The 24,731-nt window shown below is 37.3% G+C and overlaps 1 protein-coding gene across 1 annotated transcript; it reads right to left on the reverse strand.

The window, feature by feature from the left end:
* Positions 1-918: 918 nt before the first annotated feature.
* Positions 919-24,453, reverse strand: npdc1b (neural proliferation, differentiation and control, 1b). Its single transcript, XM_081366226.1, has 9 exons — positions 24,056-24,453; positions 12,586-12,732; positions 6,326-6,418; positions 4,943-5,152; positions 4,765-4,831; positions 4,042-4,126; positions 3,866-3,942; positions 3,042-3,141; positions 919-2,495 (listed from the first exon to the last, which is right to left on the reverse strand). Exons 1-9 carry the CDS (start codon positions 24,138-24,140, stop codon positions 2,418-2,420), a joined length of 942 nt encoding a protein of 313 aa, XP_081222352.1. The 5' UTR covers positions 24,141-24,453; the 3' UTR covers positions 919-2,417.
* Between the last annotated feature and the right edge of the window lie 278 nt (positions 24,454-24,731).

Raw genomic sequence — 24,731 nt, forward strand, 5'->3', positions numbered from 1 at the left:
GAAAAAAGAAAAAAAGGCAGGCTTCTTTGGAAATTCTTTCAACCCTGCAGAAAAACAGTGATGAGATTCAAGATGTCATAACAACATTTGCCAGCAGGTGGCCATGATTTAACAACTGTTGTGCCATTATTTTGCTGACTCTTGATGACAACATTTTATACTATTGTTTGTTCATAATTTATGTTTGTTCACAATCTCTCAGGTATTTTCTGATAAGATCAGACAACAAGGCTCAGCTCGAGGACAGGCATTGTGAGTGCAAGTATGCCTTCTTATTTTGTTCTCATGTAACTGTAATGTGTTTTCAATATAATAAATGAAATGAAAATTTGCTACAATTTGAAAACTATAATTTGAACAGCAGCTTCTCAGGAGCTTCGGCCATGACAGCTCCATCTTCAACACTGAAGAAGTGCAAAATAGGCTACCTTCAAAAAGAACGGTGGACATGGAGGTGTAAGCGACAAATCAAAACAAAACCACTTCCTGAGTTCTTTGAGAAGATGGAGAAGTCCTTTTCATGGGAAAAATTGGCACCCCAGTGGAAAAGCAATGACATGACATTCAAAATATCACAAGTGACATGAGATAGCCATTATTTATCAAATTGTTTTGCTGACCTTCTGGAGTTTGTACAAATGATATACCGGGTATTTTAATTGCACAGCTATTGCTTAAAAGTTTATGTTAGCATATTACTGTCTACATAAAGTCAGAATATGTAAACACTGTAAATCATTTAATAAAGACTTATGTATACAAGTTGAATTGCCTTATACTGAAATGCCCTTTGAAAAAGGCACATAAAATAAACTCATTTTTATGTTTCAAGTGTCTCATGTTGTTTGTCTGTAAATGTTTTTACATGTACACAAAACATCTGGTAGGTTTGATATCAGTGAAGACGGGACACTATTTGAGCTGATATAAATATTTATTTCCTCTTTATATATTCAATCTTTACATGCATGTCAGGCATCTCAGTAGCTGAAAAAGTTTCAGTGGACCAATGTTTTTTTTGTGTGTGGAAAATTGTAAGTCATGTCAAAGTTAGCATCCCCACAATTACTGTCTAATAGAACGGACAGTTGTTAGAGCAGGCACTAGACCTAAAGCATTTCTAATTTTAAGTGGCTTCGCTTTGCTTCAATGCAACATTGATAGACTGACGACACTGCCGCAGTTTTTGACTAGAAGATTCAAAGGTACAAGATATAGAGGAACCTGAAGGGATCCCCTGCAGAAATGACAGAAAATTCTGTACAGAAACTGGCTACTGTTGGCAGGTTTCCTGAGAAACAACAGCGAGCGACACGCTCTAGAATCAAACTATATCACGTCACCGTTAGTGATTTAGATCAGAGAATCCTGGCCTGTACACAATAGCAGCTATATACAGTGTGTTACGCTGCAAATCAGGTCTTTTTTGGCTGGGTTTGATTTAAAAAATCCAATTACATATGTGTTTTTGTTCCATAAATGAACCAGAACTGCACACTGACTTTCTTCATTTTTTACACAGCTTCAAATCATGCATAGTAGGACCATTCTGATTATACAGAGGCTACATAATATCATTTAGGGTTAATCTTGTGAGCACAATTATAAAAAAATAGTAAAATCACCATTGGTATTTTAAAAAATACAGTCACAGACAAATTTGGTAGAAGAAAACATAAAATATGCTAATTGTATAATTTACGTTGCTCCTCAAGGGGCTTCATCTTCCACGTCCATTCTAAATATGACTAGTGTTTGCAGGCAAGATATGTTCAAACAAGTAATTCTATAAACAAGATTCCTTTCCATTGCACAGTATTCACAATATACTACAGAAGACGTCATAACAGAACTCAGCAATGACCTGATATTAAATGAGTCTTGAGCTGGTATCAAGAACACGTTCAAGCTTTTTGAGAGCACAGAGGACGCCCAGTCCCTTGTATTTATAGCGGACATTACTATCAAACAGGTCTAGAAGACTTAAGGAAAGAGACACGAACTGTGCATGATTATATAGGATGGGTGTAACTCTTCGTCAGAAATCCCATGCAATGTTTTACACATCTGCCATTACACTGAAAGGTACTAGAGCGCAGTGTCCTGGTCCGAAGGGGCTGGTCTTTAGAAAGGATGCTTGTGTACGTGTGAATCAATTTAACAAAGCAAATTATTTCTGACAGTGTTTCAATGCATTCTGTTTCAGCTCACTCACGGATAGAGGCTGCCATCTTGTATTTGACAGCACACAAAAAAAAAAAAAAACTGCCCTCAAATGTCCATACGAACCACGATGCAAGAGCAAATGGCCTTTGTGACCTTGCCTGAATGGATCAGATGAGGAAAGCACACAATTGTGAATTCATGCGTGTTGTTTTTTTTGTGCGTGACGCGATGCGTCCTCTGAGTTCTCGCGTTTAGTTGTAACTCTTCTGCAGGTGAAGATGAAAGGTGGAGTCATCGAACAGTGGATTCTTCACTTCCATTTCCCCGGTCTGGAAAGAAAAAGAAACGTTCAAACACCACGTCACTATGGGAGACCTCATACTGCAGCACTGTGGGTGACATATAATACCATCCATTACACCTGCAGGAGGCATGATTTATGATCTCTCTCATACGCAAACACAACAAACATAAGCCGCTTTTACACCGTCTGGCCAAACCGTACTCTGCTTAACCGTTCCATTCCGTGCCGATCCGGCCCAGTCGGTATGGATAACGGCCGATCTTTGGAATGTAATTTTGCGTCAAGTGTAATTTTGTGTTTACAGACAATATGAGATGTCAATAGCGACTGTTATGGAGGATGATCAGATATTTCTTTTAGTTTCATCATTCATTCAACTACAGAGAAACTGGTAGCCAGGCAACAGACAAGTGACCAAGTTGCGACGTCACTATACGCATTCTACCAGCACGATGGAAATACAAATGGAACCATTCCTTACTGTTCTTAGAACCGTTCGGCCTGAAGGTTGAAAAGCGGCTATAGATGCAATCTGTCACACATTAAGAATAATTTAGTATTGCTTTCTTACTGGGGCAAGTCCAGGGCACTCATACACAGTGAAGTCTCCATCTTCATTTTCCTCATCCGAAGTGGCTCCCGACTCTGGAATCTTGGAATCACTCCGTTGTCTGCATGAGGATAACAAGACACAGAAGCCATGCCACTAAGTTGTGAATAATATTGTAAATAATACCATTTATTTTATTTTATTTCACCTATTCAGTCCTACCTATTTTTAAAATATACACATAAAAAAAATGTTTCTTTATTATTTGTTAAATTATATTTTCCATTTTATTTCTTTAAAAGAAAGTTGGGCATGTATGATTTATAATATTACAATGGTTTATAAGCCTACGTGTGTTAAATGATTGTGGTATAAGAAGTGTTGTTTTCTGCTTTCATATTTAGATGGAGTAGATGAAGAACATTTATATTTTCCAGCCATTCAAAAGTTTAGGGGACGTTAAGATTTTTTTTAGATTTTTGAAAGTAGTCTCTTATGCTCATCAAGGCTGCAATTGTTGGTTCACAAATACAGTTGAAACACCAACATTGTGAAGTATTATTACTAATATTAATAACAATTTATATTTTAAATATATTTTTAATTGTAATTTATTCTTGTGATGGCAAGAATGAATTTTCAGCAGGCATTACTCCAGTCTTCAGTGTCACATGATCATTCAGAAATCATGTGTCAAATCAAATGTTGTATTTGGTGCTTAAGTAACATTTCTTATTAACTTTATTATCATTCTCTAAAACAGGCAGGCTGAGTATTGGTGGCAAATGTTGATAGGCAGTTAATGAGAGACAGAAGTTTATTAATGCTATTTGCTGACTACTCACTTGAGTGACATCATTTGCTGCTTCTGAAGCTGAAAGTGGTACATCTGGGCACTCTGGGCAAGTGTTTTATCTCCAGTCTAATATTAGAATAATAGAAGAGCGTGTGAACATAAAAACAATAAGACACATGCCTGGATGTCACTTTGTTTTTGTATGTGTACATATGCTCTACTCACCATGCCACTATCATAAGAATTTGGACCTATCAACCCAAAAGCAGGATAATCGACCTTCTGGGCCAGACGATTGCCTCTCTGCATCCTGAGAAGAAAGATGACAGCGCCAGTTGTTCTTTGAGTTCATCAACTCAACCATTCAAAAGCTTGGGGTCATTTTGTGTTGTTAAAAGAAGTGTCTTATATTCACCAAGGCTGCAATTATTTGATTTAAAATACTGTAAACTGTTTACACACTTAACTGTAACTGTTTTCTATTTTAATATATTTTTTAAAATGCAATTTATTCTTGTGATGGCAAAGCTGAATTTGTCTTTTCTTCCCCTTTTTTCCAATGTCACGTGATCCTTCAGAAATAATTTTAATATGCAGATTTAGTGCTCAAGAAACATTTCTTCATATAATCAAAGTTGAAAACAGTCAAACTGCTTATTTTGTGGATACGTAATACATTGTGGAAACCGTGAGCATTTACAAATGTCTTTACTGTCATTTCTGATCAATTCATTGGATCCTTGCTGAATAAAAGTATACACATTTCTTAAAAAAATAAAATAAAATAAAATAAAATAAAAGCTTTTGCATGGAAGTGTATATGCTAATGTACTAAAATGTACATGAGAGTTGTGCAATCTTTCTCTTACAGGTTTTTTTCATACAGTTCATTACTGAGAAAGTCCAAAATATAAGTCAGACTGGCATGTAAATCATGCAAAATCTCACCTGACCCAACACACTCCTGTCAAGACCATAGCTACTGAGCCCACCATGAGAAACACACCCAAAAATACTAAAGGAGAAAAAACAAAAAGGAGTATGTCATGAAAAAGGTATAGAAGGAAAAGGAAGGTCCACAAACTCTAATATCTTTATAACCGTCAACAAACAAGATGTAACTCACTGATGAAGGAGTGGTCCTCAGAGGGGTACGGGATGATAAAGGGGGCGCTGTGCACAGGAGTGTGTGAGGCTGGGCTGGTGGTGGAGGAGGCAGTGGTCAGGACACTTGTCAGAGGCTGTTCTGATGTAGCAGAGGTAGAAGATGCTTCTGCTCTGTGATGACTGCTTGGCCAGGAATCTTCAGGGACTTTGGGAGCAGCTGGAGAGGGGGCTGAAGAACATAAGGAAAATACAAAAAGAAAGGCTGTCAAGTCTGAATGGAAAGTACTGAATTAACAGTGTTCAAGAAAGTATGGAAGCCTTGTTTCCACAACAGAATAAAAAAAAAAAAAGGTAATTACAAATCACAACTTTTTATCTTGCGATTCTGACTTTTTGAGATATAAAAAATTGCGAGAAAAAAAGTAACTTATTTATTTTTTATTCTGTGGCTGAAACAACCGTCCATAAGAAAGACCTAAAATTTTGATAAGTGGCTGCCAAATTATGGCAGCACTCTTTTAAAGGGACAGTTTACCAAAAAAAATAAAACATACATTTTGTTATTTTCTCACCGTAATTTTGTTGTAAACGGCATGATATTATTTTTCTGTGAGACACAAAAGGTGACATCTTATGTACCTTTTTCCCATACAAAAGTGGCCGCAGCTGTCAAGCTCCAAAATAGAGAATAATAAAGACCTTTAATAAAGTCATTATTCACTGATAATATTCACTGACATCTTGGCATAGTTTGTATTACATTGGGTGGAATGTGTATGCTGTACTCATAGCACACATATTTATGTGCATTTAAAAATGATTCATTGTGAAACGAACCAAAAATGTGTGTGCTTAAGTGTTTATGAGCTTGTGTAATACCGTGTTAGCTGCGTGTGCGTGTGTGTGTATACCAAATATTTCTTTTTATTTTATGTATTTATTTATTCGGGACAGTGCACATTAATGAACAATCTTACACTTCTGTACAGACTTAAATGAGCCAGATTATAGCATAGATGCTAATTTTCATCTGTAGTCCCGAGGCTTTAAGATGATTCATGTCAGACCTGACATCATCAGCACCAAACACCATTACTTGTCGTGTGTGTGACGTGAACTGCAGTGTGTCAGTTTGAATATAAAGACTGAAATTTGTTCCTCACAGAAAGCTTTTGTATGGATTCAAAAAATCTGGAATTTAGTGCACAAGTAATATGGACCTGACAGTCATGTTCATTGTCTGAGCTTGTATGTACTTTGTCCTTTTATGTTTCACAGAAGAAAGTAAGTCATACAGGTTTGGAATGACATGAGGGTGAGTAAATGATAACAGAATTTTCATTTTTGGGTGAACTATCCCACGGATGGATCCCCCTTGAATAGTGGGATCCGCATGTCTTACCTAAGTGCTTCATCTCTGATTCTCTGTGTCTGCTGATGATGGAGGACAGAATGTCTATCTCTTCATCCAGCTCTGGGAGATGGTTGACCTTGGCTGCTTGGGAAAGAAAGAGTGAAAGAGAAACATGAGAGTCACAAAGGGAGAGAGAGGGAGGATGAAGAGAAAGAATAATGGAAAATTTGCAGTACTTCCACTAGCATTCAAAAGTTTGGGTCTGTAATCTACTAATGTTTTTGAAAGAAGTCTCTTATGCTCTCCAAGGCTGTATTTATTTGATCAACAGTGAAAACAGTAATATTAATAAATATTATTACAATTTAAAATAACGGTTTTAAAATATAATATATATTTCAGTGAATGCAAAACTCATTCGAATATGCTGATTTACTGCTATCAATGTTGAAAACAGTTGTGCTGATTAATATTTTTCTGGAAGGATTTTTTTGTGAAATAGAAATCTTTTGTAACATTAAAAATGTCTTTACTGTCTATTTTTTTCAATTGAATGCAACCTTAATGAATAATAATAAATAAATAAAAATTACAGACCCCAAACTTTCGAACGCACATTGAACAGTGTCCATATAGCCTACTTCCAAGTTATGTTAGAGTTAAAGCTGTTGCTCTGAGCTAGAAAACAGTAACAGGTCAGTTACAGAACTAACTAAAGTGGCAACTTCTGATAAGGTAAGTTTAATAATAATGCACCAAGGAATATGACATCTTGGCATAGTTTGTATTCCATTGGGTGGAATGTGTATGCTGTACTCATAGCACACATATGTATGTGCATTTAAAAATGATTCATTGTGAAACGAACCAAAAATGTGTGTGCTTAAGTGTTAATGAGCTTGTGTAATACCGTGTTAGCTGCGTGTGCATGTGTATGTGTATACTGCAGTGTGTGTAGGTGGATTTGGTCAGTTGGTTTGTTGTGTGGTGCTGCTATGCGTATGTGGGCAGTAGGGCGTACAGGCAGGGGCAGGGAGAGATAGGGGGAGGGACCTCCACAGATTCATGAATGAAATCCGTCACCACAGCAACCACTGGGGAAGTGCCAAGAGCAAAAACTTCACAAGCAGGATAAGAGAAATGACAGATTGAGTGTTTGAGAGAGAGAGGGTGTGTATGTGTTTGTGTATGTGAGAGAGAAAAAGATGCTTAAGCCAACCATGAATGTTCTATTTTTACCAGAGCGAGATAAATTTACTTAATAGTGTCAGATTATATATTTTCCACTCCAAATAACATGGAAAAAAACAGCTTTAGTTTGACGTTGACTACACATTTAAGGGATGCATTTTTGTCTAGTGACCTTGAAATTTCATTAATAAGCCTATACAGACTAGATAATCTGCATTTCAAATAGAAAGCTCCAAAAGGATTGAACTTGCATAATTAAATGAATTAACAAGCACATAATTAAACACATAAATTAAAAAACTACACTAATAAAACTGAAATCAGCCACTTGCTTTTTACAGAAAAGCCTCTAAACTGAACTCGATGTTCTATAAATAGTGAATCATACAATTATTTATCGAATGCAACATAACTGAAGAACTATGTGCAATTATTAGCTGGGTTTCCATCCAAACGTAAAGCAAATCTTTTCAAAGTTTGCAAAAACTATATGTTATCGCCCTATAATCCATCGCGCTCTTTAAGGTCACTAAATTCGAGGCTTTTGGTCATACCTAGGATATCTAGGTCCACCAAAGGAGGGAGAGCATTTTCACATTTAGCACCAAAACTCTGGAATAGTCTTCCGGATACTGTTCGTTGCTCAGACTCGCTCTCCCAGTTTAAAACTAGATTAAAGACGCATCTCTTCAGCCAGGCATTCATATAATACTTTTAATCCTACAGTTAAATCCGACCTCTAGTTCATAAACGCCAGAGGAGAACTGGCCCCCGACTGAGCCCGGGTTCTCCCAAGGTTTTTTTTTTCTCCATTAGGTCACCTGATGGAGTTTTTCGGTTCCTTGCCACTGTTGCCTTTGGCTTGCTCAGTTGGGGATATTTGGGGATATTTAATTGAATTAATCAATCAACGATACTATTGATCAGCATTACCAAACGTAGACGTTCCACTAGAAACAAACATTGATGTATTGTTCTAATTTATTACTGTGAAGCTGCTTTGATACAACCTGTGTTGTGAAAAGCGCTATATAAATAAACTTGACTTGACTTGACTTGACATGTAAAAAAAAGGTATTAGTGCATTTCCATCAAGTTGTTCGAGCGGATGACGGTGGTATTGGTAACCTAGTAACCAACAGTAAATAAAACACCATCAGCGGAAACAGACGATTAGTCACGTGGGTTTAATGTTCACTATGTCAGAATTTATTCAGTAAATGCATTTCCTTCTCCCATTATTGACATTTACCCTTTTTCGCACAAGTCAAAAACCACCTCAAGTGAGCGTAAAAACTTTCTTGTTAATTAAAGGGATACTTCAGGATTTAGCATTAAGTTTTGTATTAGTAGAAAACCTGTAGTATTTTCGAATTACCATGCTTTCCACCCTCATATCCCCCTGAGACAAGAGATTTATGTATTTTTTGTCTGGAAAAAATCCTCCGATGACGCAAAAATCGTCATTTTGCGTCATCGGAGGATTTTCTGGCCAGAGGCTAAAGACTACAGCCAGTAGTAGGGGCTGTTCCGCATGTTTTCAACCCGCCCATAGAGGGTTGGATCCACACATGCCAACCCTCCCGATTTTTCCGGGAGACTCCCGAATTTCAAAGCCCCTCCCGAAAATCTCCCGGACCGACCTTTCTCCCGAATTTCTCCCGATTTCCACCCGGACAACAATATTGCTACACCATCCGTTAAAATGAAGTTAATTCGGCCAGCGCTCATACCTGTGTTTACATCCTGTTTTCTGTTGAAGTCCAAAGTAGTCGATTGTCGAGTTCACGCGCGTGATCATAGGTAACTAAACATATGCGTGTGAACTCGACAATCGACTACTTTGGACTTCAACCAAAAACAGGATGTAAACACAGGTATAAGCGCTGGCCGAATTAACTTCATTTTTATTCATATCTTTCACATCTACTGCAGTCACATCTACCCCCCCCCCCCCCCCAGCCTCGTCCTGCTCGCCACAGTAAACATAATGAATGGCGACTGTAGAACGCAAAAGCCGAATCCCGGACATTTTGGGCGATCTCTAAATCCCTGGCAAACTCATCACTTAGGCTAGCTTTGTTGTTTGTTTTCAACTGCGCTCCCTTACCGGTAGCTGTGGCCTCCTAAGGCAGCAAAGCAAGTGCATTCTGGGAGTTGTTATCTTTCATCCACACAAGCCAAAAATAAATTTTCTGGGTTTTCTCAGTCTAGAAAGCTCCAAATTCAAAAATTTCTTCACATTTCTTCTACTTAAATGACCTATTGTAAATACACATTCATCTTCCCAGAGGTGAAGTATCCCTTTAAGCGTTCTAAAGCATTCTAAATTTGCCGTTTCCATACCTCGTTTCTGATGTGATACTTCAAAATGCGCATGAAAACAGGGTAATGGAAACATTGCTATTGGGTCTCATATCTAGCTGTCCCCATTATGTTCAGTTTAGCTTTGGTTTCGTTTTTATGGACTTTTAGTTTGTCATTTAATGTTACCTCTTTCCTTTGTTCTAGTTTCCTGCTACTTATTAATCATTTAATGAGCACATCTGTCTGCATTTGGTTCATCATCACTGTGTATTTAAGTTCCTCATTAGTTCTCAGGCTTTGTCTGGTATTGTCGTGTTTTACATGTTGTTACGCTGATCATTCTCTTCTGTGGATTACTTGTTTCTGTTTTATTTAATAAATACTTTATGTTATTGAACTTTTTCAGATCCGTCTTCCTCATCGTTGGACCAGACTGTGACACTAGCCATGTGTACTCCTTTATGGCTGTAATATTTGTATGGAAACCTGTGTGTGGACGTATTGACACAGGAATCATGATTAATCAATAATTGCATATTTATGAGAGTCCTAATTCAATAATTGCGTAAAAGTATTCTCACTTATTTGAAAAGGTTTTCATGTCCCTCTCTGTAATGTCAATGACTATTCGGTGAAGGATCACTAACCAGCAGTTAGTAAATTGCATATCACACGCTCTAGTCATCACCAGATAAGGGCTTCCCGCACAACCTCTCTTGTACAGTCATTCGCCACTCACTTCCTGAGATCAAATGTGGCAAAATCTTTGAGTAAGGTCAAGTGTGTGAATCTCAAAGCCAGCTGAAACAAAAAAACACTTAAAAACACCTTAAATGGGCCTTTAGTGCACCTATCCCAGATCAAGATACAACAGACATCATTTTTGTTATTCTAAAATAAGAATAATTACTTATTTGATTTGTAATAATAATAATAATATTTTTAAAAAACACATAAAAAAAAAAAAAAAAATTTAATACATTTATAATGAACTCTTTCTCTGCCATCGGTTTGTAAAAAAAAGTGTTTTTGGCCATTTTCACAAACATTTCATTGCCTCCAGAATATTTTGTTGTATGAATATCTGAACATGCGATATATCACAAGAAAGACCCTCTGCTTTAGATCAGTTTTATTCTTGCTTAATGCATTCTTTTTTTTTTCAACACTGGAATGTGGGTACGTTTTATATATAAAATAAAAGGCAACATTGAGAATTGAGAAAATCCCGTTTTTGTCAAAGACTGCGTCTGGATCTGGTTCAGTATGATGATCAAAACATAGATGGAGTAGATCGAGTCCATAAACACCGCCAAAGCTTGCACAGTCCTATAGCACTTCCTGGGTCGGCATTCCTTTTGAGTAACATAAGGCCATTTTGATTTATATGCTGTTTATTGTTAGATCGCTAGTTTCTGCTGCTTTTTTGCCTGTTTTTTGATCTGGAGATATTGTACTCGTTCAGGAGATGCATAATAGCGCCCCCTACACCATATAACAATGATAACATGGAAAGCCGTAAAAATGCGTCATTGGCTGGGAAGCTTTTTCTCATAAATGAGAGTTAACCTGTCAATGGCAGGGAAAGAGTTAAGATGCAAACTTATAGATCAATCATCAATTGGAGTGAAACCATGCACACACACGTTTTGAAATAATCAAAATGTCTGTGCATAAAACACGAATAGAAAAGGAGACCCAAAGGCTTTGGCATAAGCCAAAGAGCAACACAATAGTTGGAGGGTCTGTGAAAAATATGTGATGCCTCTAATGTCTTCTGAATAAACTTTAAAAAAGAAAGAGAGAGTTAAAAGAGGGAGAAGGAAAGGGTGCTATTCATGCTCCTGCCTGTTGAGTGCTATCGATTAGGTGTCAACAGCACTGCCCTCCTACAGCAACACTGGAAAATTACTGATCGATAATCCTCAAGGCTGTAGTCAAAATTAACTTTTTAACTGAAAACGAGAATGAAACACTTGGGGATATTTACATCTAAAGGCTGCTTGTTGGTATGGTTAAAGCTAAGTGGGTTTACACAGGCATTTGTCAATTCCTACCACTGCAGTGTAGAAAGAGACCGGCTGAGTTATTTCACTAGCCCCCCTCCTCCCTGTTGCATTCTGCAGCAATGTGTGGGTGTAAAAGGGGGAGAGGGAAGCCAGACTGGAAGGTTGCAAGGAGTGAGAGGTCTTCCACTGCAGTTCAATGCATATGCATATGCAAAAGCTATTGATGGGGAAGCCTAAAAATGCTTCCTTACATTTTGAACCACTACGTATCAGTTCAGCACTGTAGCAGTCTTGAAAACAACTTGCAGTGATTTTTTTCAGTCAAAGATATTTTCCAACACAAACTGTAAACCCTGTGCAGTAATATTGTGTACAATGACGAAAGACTGTATGAATACCAATATGGTGGCATAAGTCTCAACTTCTAAAGAAAAAAGCCAATCGCAAATTGGTAAAGTCACTGCAAGTTCTGGTTTGCATAGAAACCGTCAGTGTGCTTAAACATTGTGCTTGGGAATGCACATGTACACGGGCCAACCTGAAGTATACGCATTTTTAACGCTATTTGAGCATAATAAACTACATTCACGGGACAGTTAATGTCAGATTTGGTTGCTGATTTGTAATGTTATCTAAATGTGACTTAGGCAAGCAGTTTTTTTTCAGATTTCTGTCTTTCCCTATCCATAAAAGTTGGTCTTGCATGCTTCCCGGAGCTGTTGAAAATACGGCTGCCAAGTGAACTGACTTTTCTTGAAAGAGACTTTTTGTACGACTCAGTCTGATGTTGACAGTACTCACCGGAGTGATTTCTTCTCCTGACCACACACTTCCCTCGTTTGTTCTCCACGAATGGGTCTAGGCATGGGCCGCAGTGTGAAGAGCCAGGCTGGCAGAAGTGCCGTCGCTCCCGGGCACAGTCCAGACTCCGAGGACAATGTCCCACAACTAAGACAGAAAAGACAAAGACCCATGAATGACCCACTCCGCTTTCCGTTGAGGTTCTGATGACCTTGTGTTTTTTTTTTTATATATATATTTTGTGATAATTGCCTAAGATGACTGACCAATATTTTTCCACTGACCACAGTGACCTGACTGCTGCTTAAATATAAAGTTTATTGAGACGTTTATTTATCTGACTTATCCGAGGCAGCAGGAATCTATGACTGCAAAAAAAAAAAAATATATATATATATATATATATATATTCTTTTTTTTTTTTTTTTTTTACTTTACTTCATCTTAAAATGATATAATAAAGATGCCAGTGGATGAACAAAATTCTCTTGACTCTCTCAGTTAGTAGGCCTATGTCTATTTTCGCGATACCCCAAAGCAATCCAGCTGCAGCTTAAGTGATCCACAAATATTAGACACAACATTGTTTGGCATCCACTGATACAACAAGAACATGTCAAGGCTCTTCGTCACACAGAATAATTGGATGAACAACTAACAGTAATCAGCCTGCTCATGTTAGCATATCTTTCTTTGAGCTAGTGTATTGTTTCTTGTTAATGTTATGAAGGAGAGCTTAAGAATAAAACAGCAGTGCTATGTGGGCACTGCAGCTGAGGGCAGAACTGGGGCAGCAGGTTAAAGTGCAGAGGAGATCCATCACCCACAAGTATCAAATTATGTCAGAGAACAACAAAGTAGTCGTGTCGTGTGTCTCCCACTGTTTGTCAGCAGGGATCCATACTGAACAAATGTTCATTATAACACCACAAGTTTTTTATCATTCTAACAAACAATGTTGGTGGAGCTTGTAATGGTACACACAACTCAGCTGTTCATTCTTTTGTTTGTATTCAGCAGGGAGATATGAATAATAAATAATCATTATATTCATCCTTCATCAAATATTAACAGCAAATCTTTTATTTAAAGATTCTCATCCACATTTACTGTAGTTCTGACACTGAATTCTGAATGCTTGAGCTGCGTTCAAACCCAAACATGTTCATTGTGAATTGTGAACAGCCCCCAAAACAGGTCTCAAGCGAAAGGGGAAACTGGTCGAAAATATAAACAGATGCGTAAACTTTAACAGATGCAATAACACAAACTGACATTTAAAAGTGTGCAGCACATTTTGATATTTAATCATGTTAAATGTAAACATGGACGGATGGCGATATCTACTACGGATGTGTGAAATGTAGAAATGTGACTGCTCCTCAAACTCCGTGAAGTCTATGGGAAGCATAATGCATTTAACTTTAAATGTAGTTGAAAGTTCCATTGACATTTGGATTTCCTAATTGTGAACTGACATAACATAAATCAAATAATAAAAAAAAACAAATGAAACATTTAATTTTCCAGTAAAAATGCATTTTATTGGCAGTTTAAAAATGCTTCCCGATTTCAAACAAATTGCATGCATGCATTTTTGCCCTATTATTTACACAGATAGTGAGAGCCTAACACAATACATCGAGCACAGATGAATTTATATCAAAATCAGCTTGAGAATTAGCCCATTATGTTCTGTTTTATGCACGTCAAGGTGTAAAGATACATATTTGAAAAATACATTTTAAAGATCATTTTTTGCCTTTATTGTGATGGGATTGAGAGATGGGACAGGATCAGGAAAGGTCCAAGAGCCAGGACTCAAACTAGGTCATCCAAAGTGCAACGACACTATATGTCTGTGCTCTGCCCACGAGGCTATCGGCGCCAAACAATATTTGCACCGCTAATTTGTAAATGTATAAATAGCATTTAACAGGAAAACAAATGGAACACATTTTTTAATCAGCTTTAGCATGTTTGCCATTGTCAGATGGACAATGGACACTTCAGTTATCCTAACTATTCCTGTTCTTACCATTTTATGAATGCAATAAAAGCAATTCACAGTCATGTGTTACAGTGATTTTAACATTGCATGCATTGCATTGCATGTTGTGCCTATTAGAACACTTTATATATGCATAGTAAAATCATTGCAATGCACAGCCTCAAGTGGCTTATTTCTTTATTGAGTTCTAATTCTGAAAGCCTTTGCCACTGAAACCTTGGCTGCTGTTTCCATAACAACTGCTATGGCAACAGAGTAAGTGTGACATAATCAGGTGTGAGTCACTGCCAATGCAGTAGCTGAAAAGGGGGCGGAGACGAACTCTTCTGAACCAGAGCGAGTCAGGGGAGAGATTCAAGAAAACTGACCACAACAATTGAGAAGATGTTATAAAAATAGTATTATTTAAAAAAAATAATGAAGCTCAAAAGAGTGCAATATTAACGAACTGTGCATCTAGATGTATTTATTGACTGTCTCATTAATAGTCATTATTTATAATGGTTAAAAGCATTACTGACCACATCGTTTTCAGACTCATCTACAAATCTGTCTCAGATTATTAAATGCTATTGATTACAAATTCTCAAAACAACAGTCATTGCCTTGCAATTTGCTTTTTACTGGAACTGCACATTAAGTGAGTAAATATGAAGAAGTGACTCATTAAACCTATAAAGCATCAGCAGTGATGGTTTTTACCAGAATCCCACATTGTCACTGAGCTGGAGGTGATGCAGAGATGGACATGAGAGTTTAAAGCCAAGCTTAGTTTGTCAGATCTTAATCTCATTAACAGAGGGGTATCAGGTTTTTTATTCGACAGCCTCTCAATCACACATACAGACACATTTATCTACACTGTTGCACAAACACATTTTACTGCTCTTTATCACTCTTGAACACAACAATCCATTTGTCTAAAAATCCCTAGCTATCAATTTAACATGATAAGAAATCATCACTTCCTCGCATAAGATGGAGATGACTATCAAACATGCATCTGCATGTTACCATCTTAATCAAACCATGTGACTGAAGGATACTATAGATACAAACTCACACTGTCTTGAGCGGTGCAAGTTTCGCCCAGAATAGCACATCCTTTAAACCAGACTAATTATATAGGGCTTTCATAATACAGATGAGCTAATTAGTCTTTCAGACAACCAACTGACTAGTTAATATTTAAAATATGTAGATACTAAGTCCAGATAAGAAGTTCTGTTGCAGTTTTGTAAGAATGTGATTAGAAGCGAACCGAAACAGATCCACAGTAATCTGTGTTGCAAGCAAATCTAATATCTACTTCCAAGCACACACACACACACACACACACACGCACACACACACATCACTGCTATGGAACACCACTATCATCTCTCACTCCATCCTGCTCCTGCCAACAAAGGCCAAAGCGGCTCCGCTGAGGGTGGAAAGTGTCAGCGTCTGGCCATGGTTCAGACATGCCTCAAGGTGACCCAGTCATGCTGGTTTTGCTTCAGATTAAAGATTTAACTCATACAGGACAGACTAAAACAGACCTCAAAATATCTCTGACAGAAGGACAATATGAGGCCGAGCTGTTTGTGGCATACTGATTTTAACACCACATGTACTCTATATTTTCGCTGTATCTTCGCACTGAAGGCTCAAAAGACATAAAACTTCAGCATGACTCTGCAGGGTTGAGACTTTGAGACATTGAAAAGTCATGTGATCGCGGTTGGCGTCCACAGTCGCTTTTCCAATGACATACGACTCGCATTGACAGTCCGCATCCGATCTGTCCGCTTACATGGCAGACGCAAATGCACGTATCCAATTCATGTAAGATTTATTTCCACATGTGAATGCTTTTTTTTATCTGCTTACATGCTCGTGGGTCATATCTGATCTGTGCTACATCATGGGAGGAAAAAATTGGGTCACCTGTAAATGTAAATGTGGCCAAAGAGGTACATCTGGTTTGAGAATGAAGGTAAAGATCTGTCAAAAATAAAATATAACCATATAACCACATGATAAATATTACAATATGTCAAATTAAAATGAAATAAAATGAATGATAGCAGAGTGTTTTTGTGAGCTTCAGCGTGTCACTTGCTATTTATACAGAACTCATTCTCTATGGGTCCTCAGAATAAGTGGACAAACTGAATGAAGTTGCTATCCACCAGTGAACAATAAATAGAGTCCTATGATGCACTGATGCTGCACATTTACATGTCTACTAGTTGCTAGTCATTTATGTCTTACTACTTGGCCTGTGGTGTTTTAAAGATACCTTATGCATGTTTGTCTATTTAGGGTGGTCCGACAAATCCATGAATGCTTCATACAGTTGCAACACATCTACATACATCTCTTCATATTGCTGCAATTTTTCCAGTGAACTTCAGCTGACATTCTTGTGAATTATCATTCGCCTAGCAACACCATTCAGTGAACAGTGAACACAACAGATAAAGGAATGATGTTTTTATTCATGCCAGACTAAGCAAGTCTTTCAAAACTCCCTGTACACTTGCTTCTCAATGCGTTTGAAAAACATGACAAACTATGTTGAGGTACAGTGGACTGCATGCTGTCACTCTCAAGAACTTTGTGTTTCATGTGACATGACAGGCTGACTGAGGAGGGCACAGAGAGAAAGAATACAGCTGCGGGGTAGAGTTTCTCTTTTTTGGAAGTGTTGAGCGCCTTGGTGAAATGTCCCAAAAATAACCTTATTTTTGAAATGTTAAAAATAATATGACAGCGAGTAAATAAACAGTCCAATTTAAAGATGACTCATAAGAGCACTGGGCAAATCTAATCCAGTCACTTCTCATCATTTATGTATTTTCCCTGTTTGCACTTGATGTTTTATGCTAATGTTAATCCTTTTCCCTGCAAACTGTTAAAGAATTTAAATCACATACTGAAGGAATGGATAAAGTACTGTACAGAAAAAATTATGGGATGTTACACATTACAATTGCAAAGGTTGTGGATGGTAGGATGTTTTAATGTTTTTGAAATAAGTCTCTTGTGTTCATCAAGGCAGCATTTATTTGATAAAAAATAAAGTAAAAACAATTAAATAACTGTTTTCTATTTTAAAATATTTTAAGAGGTAATTTATTCCTGTGATGGCTGTCAAAATTCCTGTCTTGTGTTCTCCTTGTCTTGTGTGGACTTTTGTTATGTCCTGTTCTGTGCCATGTTTTGTAGTCCTTAACTTTGTAGTTTTTCTTGTTTATTAGTCTCCCCAGGTGTTTCTGATTAACCACGCCCCCTTGTTATCTTGTTTAGCTTGTTTGCCTGTGTATTTAAACCTCTGTGCTTTAGTTGTTGTTTGTCGTTCCATGTTCCGAGTTCGCCCTGGATTACCTGTTTATTTTATTAAAGGGATAGTTCACCCAAAAATGAAAATGCTGTCCTCATTTACTCACCCTCATGTTGTTCTAAACCTGTATGACTTTCTTTCTTCTGCTGAACACAAAAGAAGATATTTTGAAGAAAGTCAATAACCAAACGACTGATGGACCCCATTGACTTCCATAGTAGGAAAAAAAATACTATGGAAGTCAATGGGGACCAGCAACTGTTTAATTACCAACCTTCTTTAAAATATCTTCTTTTGTGTTCAGCAGAAGAAAGGAAATCATACAGGTTTGGAACAACATGAGGGTGAGTAAATGAGGACAGCATTTTCATTTTTGGGTGAACTATCCCTTTAAAGTAGTGCTTGCATGTGGATTCTCTCTCTGCTTCATTCCTGCCTCATCGTTACAATGGCTAAGCTAAATTTTCAGCATCATTACGCCAGTCTTCAGGTTCACATAATCCTTCAGAAATCTGCTGATTTGGTTATATTTCTTCTTGAACGCTTGCGCTGCTTAATATATTTGTGGAAACCACAATTGTTGTTGTTGTTCAGGATTCTTTGAATAGAAGGTACAAAAGAACAGAAACAGAAATCTTTTGTAACATTATGTCTTTACTGACACTTTTGATCAATTGAATGCATCCTTGCTGAATAAAAAAGTAATTATATTTCTTAAAAAAAACCTTATGTTTAAATGTAAAAAGTTGAACTTGAATGTTGCCTGAGCAGCAAACATAATTTCAAACATAAGAACTGATTCAAATAAATTTCAAACACTTTTCATGTCATTGGTTGAGCCTGCCCCCTCAGATTGTTCGTACAAAAATAGTATTCTTTCATCAGCTGCTGTGAATAACATAAAAAATTTAAATGAAATCTTCCTTTTTAGCCACCTCACATTCTTACATCACCATCTGCTTCCTGACCTCAGATTGGTGCTCATGTATGAATACATTTGTCTTGTTCAGGGCAGAATTTAGGTGGCCAGTCTTGTCTCTAAATTAGTAATGAGATGAAATCCATTGTGTCAATTAGAGGGGAAATTAAATTATCCAATTAATCAATAATGTTCAGTAAAACATGACATTTGCATCATTGCATGTATTATTGACTCAATAAGAGAGCACCCATATGAGATTAAAGAAAAAAGTGAATTTATGAACAATGCAAAACAACTATCTCTCTCTGTCCTTTACTAAGCTTAATATAGAATATGTTCACAAGAAAATATGGACTGCAGAGACCGCCAGGCCACCATGGCTCAAACCAGGAGACAGTGTATTCTCAGGTGAGCATGACCTTACACGACACATGTGCAGCACTTCAGCCTTTCTACAGACAATGTATTGATCCTTCAAAAAGGAGCCAGACAGATTTCACACATGCACTGCACTGTATCAGATCATCTCTAAGGGTGCCGGTCGGCCTGTCGGGTGGTGTATGTCACTGAGAACATCTGACTTTCACGAGTTCACACTTACATACAATTAGAGGGGGTAAAGTTTAATGCATATTCGGCGTGCTGTCCAGGGGGGAGGGCTCCGAGCTCGGAGTTCAGCCCGAACCCAGAGTACTCCCCCCGTATGTAAGTGGTTAGGACTAGAAGTGCGGAGAAGGGGTGGTGGAGGGATGCTGCTAAACTGTCAATGGATTGAGGTGAGACTGCTGAATGTACAGTATATATACCTCTAACCATTGACTGCTGAGTGCTCTCCACTTGTGTTAATTATCTGATCGTGCTCCTCCCGAACTTTGTTAATAAAACATCATTAAGCACAGATAGAAAGATGTTTAATAAAATTTTTAATTATAACAATTTTATTCAATGGTGCCAATAGTCAATGACTATGTTTGTGACTTGTGGCATGCTGGGAGAAACCAAATTGTAAATATTCTCCTGCCAAGCATGCTGCTATGGTCCGTTTAAGAGTGTGAGCTGCTGTTAACCCATATTTAGCGAAGAATAGGTATTTTTTAAATACTTAAACGTAGCAATTTTGCTGCATTGGGTCCCTGAAAGTTAAAAGAGTGAGAAAACAGAAAAAGACAAGCAAAAACAAATAATACAGAAAGCAGAGCGCAAAGAAATTTAAGAGCGCAAGAGAGGAGAGAACAGAGAAAAAAGAGAGAATAATAACATCTGAGATAATAACATCTGAGAGTGAAAGAAAGCAGCGTAAGACGAGATACAGCTTGAAAATATTCATGAGGGATGATTTGCAACTTGAGTGGCAGCTGTAACCTTTGTGTTTCAATAACACATCTCTCTATTGTGACCCTTTATTACATCGAAAGAATGCAGCGAGGGTGACAGAACTACTGAATTATTATACCAGACATCTCTCCTGTTGTTAAAATATACACAAAGATTATAGAGCATGAGAGAAAGACACTGAACTTGATGACAGATCTCTTCACTTCACGGTTTTAGGCATCTGCTTTAAAGTGAGATTAAAATGACAGAACAATCTGAAGTCTCACACGCAAGCACACGAGGATTACAGTCAACCCGACGTGCTGCTTAAAACATCTCACCCTGTTTCACGGCAGCTTAGGTCTGACGTGACTGTGCTCTGCAGGCATTAAATCAGAGTATTTTGCACAGGAGGCAACATCAACAAAAAGCATCAGGAAGACAGACTCAGATAGAAATAACTGAATTGAATGTCTTTAATGGCTTAGCCTAAATAAAGGCCTTGAGTCACGTGTCAATTCTAAAATGCATTTCATACACTGTAAAATTGGTCAAAATTCTCAAAATTTTCTTTTATGCCAAAAATCATTAGGATATTAAGTAAAGATTGTGTTCCATGAAGATATTTTTGTAAATTTCCTACCGTAAATATATAAAACATTTATTTTTGTGAGTGAATGCAGCAGAATTGCAAACATAAATGTCAACTCTAAAGGCAATTTTCTCAATGTTTCAATTTTTTTGCACACTCAGATTCCAGATTTACAAATAAATGTATCTCGGCCAAATATTGCCCAATCCTAACGAACCATATATCAATGGAATGTATCAAATTGAATAAAAATCAAATGTATAAAATCTCACATTTGACCCATGTGACTGGTTTTGTGGTCCAGGGTCACATATTAATAATAAAACTTTTTTTTATATAATTTAGTGAGGTTTACGCGTAAAACAAGAAAAACTACGGGGTAGGAAAATTTAATGTAATGAATTTTCTACAGTGGATTTTTGCTTCTCAAGTATATTAATCTTGCTTAAAATATGTTTAGTTTAAATATTTATTCTGTGAAAATAGTCAGATATTCTAGCCCTTAAAATCCTTATCTAGAACTGGTATATATATATATATATATATATATATATATATATATATATATATATATATATATATATATATATATATATATATATATATATATATATATATATATATATATATATTCTTTTCATCCCTATCTCTTGCAATAGCAACATCTACAGTGAGTATACCCTTTCTCTCTGCATACGAATGATCTATATTATCGCTCTGTGGTTGGATAACAGCCTCTATACAAGTTCTCTGAAAGAAGAACCATTTGCAGTGCTCATTTTTGAAGGTTACTTTAACATTCTCATTAGATGGTCAATTAACGACTTCACAGCTCCTATACAGTGTGAGCAAAGCCCTGGCCACCTCCAAAAGCCTTCATAAAATGGCCTTGCTTCTGGTTAAATATCATCCACCATGGTCAAAATCACTTTATGCAGCTTAAGCTCTCAGCTCTCTTCTTTCATCTTTTTTTGACAGATTATTTGCTGGTGATGTGTTGACTAAGCCTAAATAATGCAACACAAAAAAGATAGTGTCTCCTACTACAGGTTTACATTTATCAGGTAAAAAAAAAAAAAATTCTCATAATATGCATTTAATATCACCAAAAATTCTCAAATGATTTGTTTGAAGCAATTCTAAGATTCAGTCTCCCTAACCCCTCCTACTAAGCTCTGATTGGTCAGATGGCCTAGTCTGTTGTGATTGGTCTACCGGATAAAAACGTTAGCCAAGCACAAACATTTATCATCACTTCAAGTAAGAAAGACAGACAATCTGCCTTATTTGACACAATTGTAGATAATAATAACAGCTGATTAGCAGAACTATTTGAGTAAGAGCGTAATACTGTGAGTTAGCCGGTTAGCTGAAGACCTAGCTGCACTGAGTTTACACAACATAACACACAAAACGTATTTTAAACACTCAATAGAAAATATAAAAATCAATTATTAATCATACTTACAGGTTGTGATTCTGAGAAGCAAGTTGGTTCAAATAAACTTATATGTACAAATAAATCTTTCATGGACAAGCGTTTTGCGAATCCCGCTTTGAACTCAGCGAGATTTACAAAGCAGCCGTCAGTAAAATGACGGGAACAAAACAAAAGGTTGGGATTATAGTGCTGTGGTATCACTGTAAAAATTAATTCTAACCACTGATTATTCACATCCTCATCCTTTGGAAGTGAAAATACATATTTGCTGTCACAGCTCAGAACACAGCATCTTCTCGACACCAGCTACAGTGTTTGAAGGGCGGGTCAAAGTAGATGTTGTTCGTGGACAGGCAATGAAGACCATAGGTGGTATTATGCAAATGTTTTACCACGTTACGTATGCAGGCAACGGAAGTAAGACTAGAACTCATGACGACTCGTTTAGGTTGTTCAGAGTCGATTCTTACTTTTGAGAGACGATAACTTTATTTATCATGCACTTTCGACTTTACAACTTTGCAGACCATTTACATTCCCAGACAACTTTATTACACACTGCATGAAAGATAATATTCGAAAAAGAAATGGGGCACTTTAAAAACAAAACACTGTCTAAAACCAATCATTTTATATGCTACAAGTGAATTTTGGCATCACAACATTGTAATGTACAGATTGAAAAACGGATTCATTTTGAGCTAGAGATTACCTTCACCAATGTTATTAAACTATTAGTTTAGACAATCAATATAAGGGGAAATGAGCATGCACAATTAAACGTCCGATGTCAGCTGATATATATTCAATATCAACTGATACTAATAAGAAAACAAAACTATTATCAGATGAAAACCAATATATTGCATTTATATATTCCTAATAGTACTATGTTACTGCTGAATGATTATTTTATACCATGGTACTCCAATTTTCCATAAAGAATATCACTGTATTAGTTTAAAACAACATGTAATACAATGGTACTTTTTTGGTGGTGTATTCTGCTGCAAAAAAACAAAAATAAAAAAAATACACAAGAATTAAATATGTACAAGTCATGATTTGGTCTTGCAGAGTGAACAAAATACTTTTGTTGTTCAGTTTTTCCTTGAGTTGAAAGTGACTGTCTTTGGCCCAATAGGTTTGGGGGACTCTAGTGACCATCATGCGCTGCATTCTTATTGTTCTTATTTATAGCCCAAACCTGAGTGGCAGAAGAGGTGTCTGGAGTTCCTACTGCTGATTGCCAGTTTCCATTACACAACAACAAAGTGTTAAAGAAGAGCCCCTGGGGTGAGCAGTATGACGCTATCGGGACATTAACACAAAATCTTTGATTGGGACACAAAGAGACACGTCTCAAACTGGAGAGGGACCACTGTCATTTAGCCAATAGGCATGACATCAAAACTAAGGAGTGCACCCATTTCCCAAAATGGACACAAATGTGGATGACAGGGGGTCCATATCTCTCCCACTTGCGTCAGAGAGCAGATCTGTTGTTCTTTTATCCTGCATCATTAACATTTATTAAATCTCATTATTGAGTTTTGATTATTTTTTTAAACAGCAGAATATTTCATTCAAATCAAAGACAGATTCAAACAGAATCTAAGTCTTAACTAATTTAAAAGGGTCCTTTAGTCACTGAATGTGAGCGAACACATTCTTGTATAGTCCAATTATGACTTTAACAAACACTTGCAGTGCACATGTGTACAGAGGAAGCAAAATATACAACATACATCCTCTCTATGTGGCTGTTTTGAGCTATATGAATACCCAGTGACCGTTAACCCAAGACACCGGTCTGGCATCACGACGCACGTCAATGGCGCGAATGAAACGTGTCTTACCTGCCATTGCAGCGCTGACGGCGACTGTTGTGATGAGGAAAGCCTCGGTGAGTAGCGAGGCCCACGGTCGGCTCAGTGATCGCATCCTTACGAACAGTACAACGGCCCGGGGGATCCGGGGTTTATCATTCCCCCGTCCCACAGTTTTGGGAAACCTGTGCCTGTAATTTCTGTGCAATGACACTCAAATATGTAGTGGTCAGGATATATTTACGGTGCGCGGGATCATCCAGTGCTGCGCATCCACCGCTGATGCTGATGCTGGTGCCCGTCCGTGCGCTGCGTGACGGTGAAATGATGATGAGATCTCTCTCTGAGCGAGGGAGCGAGCGAGCGCGCGGGGAAAATACCCGAGCTTGAGCGCTAAGCCTACGCAGAACAATGTCGTCATCACGTCTGGATATTTTTCGGTTCCATCAAAAATAAAGAATTGTCATTATAACAGGCGCATGTTAGGGATAATAACATTGTGGGAGGATAACGCCAAAGGCGAAAGTTGACGTTCATTTAAATAATTAAGGCGAAATGTTAAAATGTTACAGCATTCTCAGCTTATATCAAGCAGCTGATCATTTTCAATATAAATTTTTTTTTACAAATGTGTGTGTGTGTGTGTGTGTGTGTGTGTGTGTGTGTGTGTGTGTGTGTTAAATGTTAAATGTTTTGGAAAATTTGG

This window comes from Scardinius erythrophthalmus, assembly GCF_964197995.2.
Source record: "Scardinius erythrophthalmus genome assembly, chromosome: 5".
NCBI lineage: Eukaryota > Metazoa > Chordata > Actinopteri > Cypriniformes > Leuciscidae > Scardinius > Scardinius erythrophthalmus.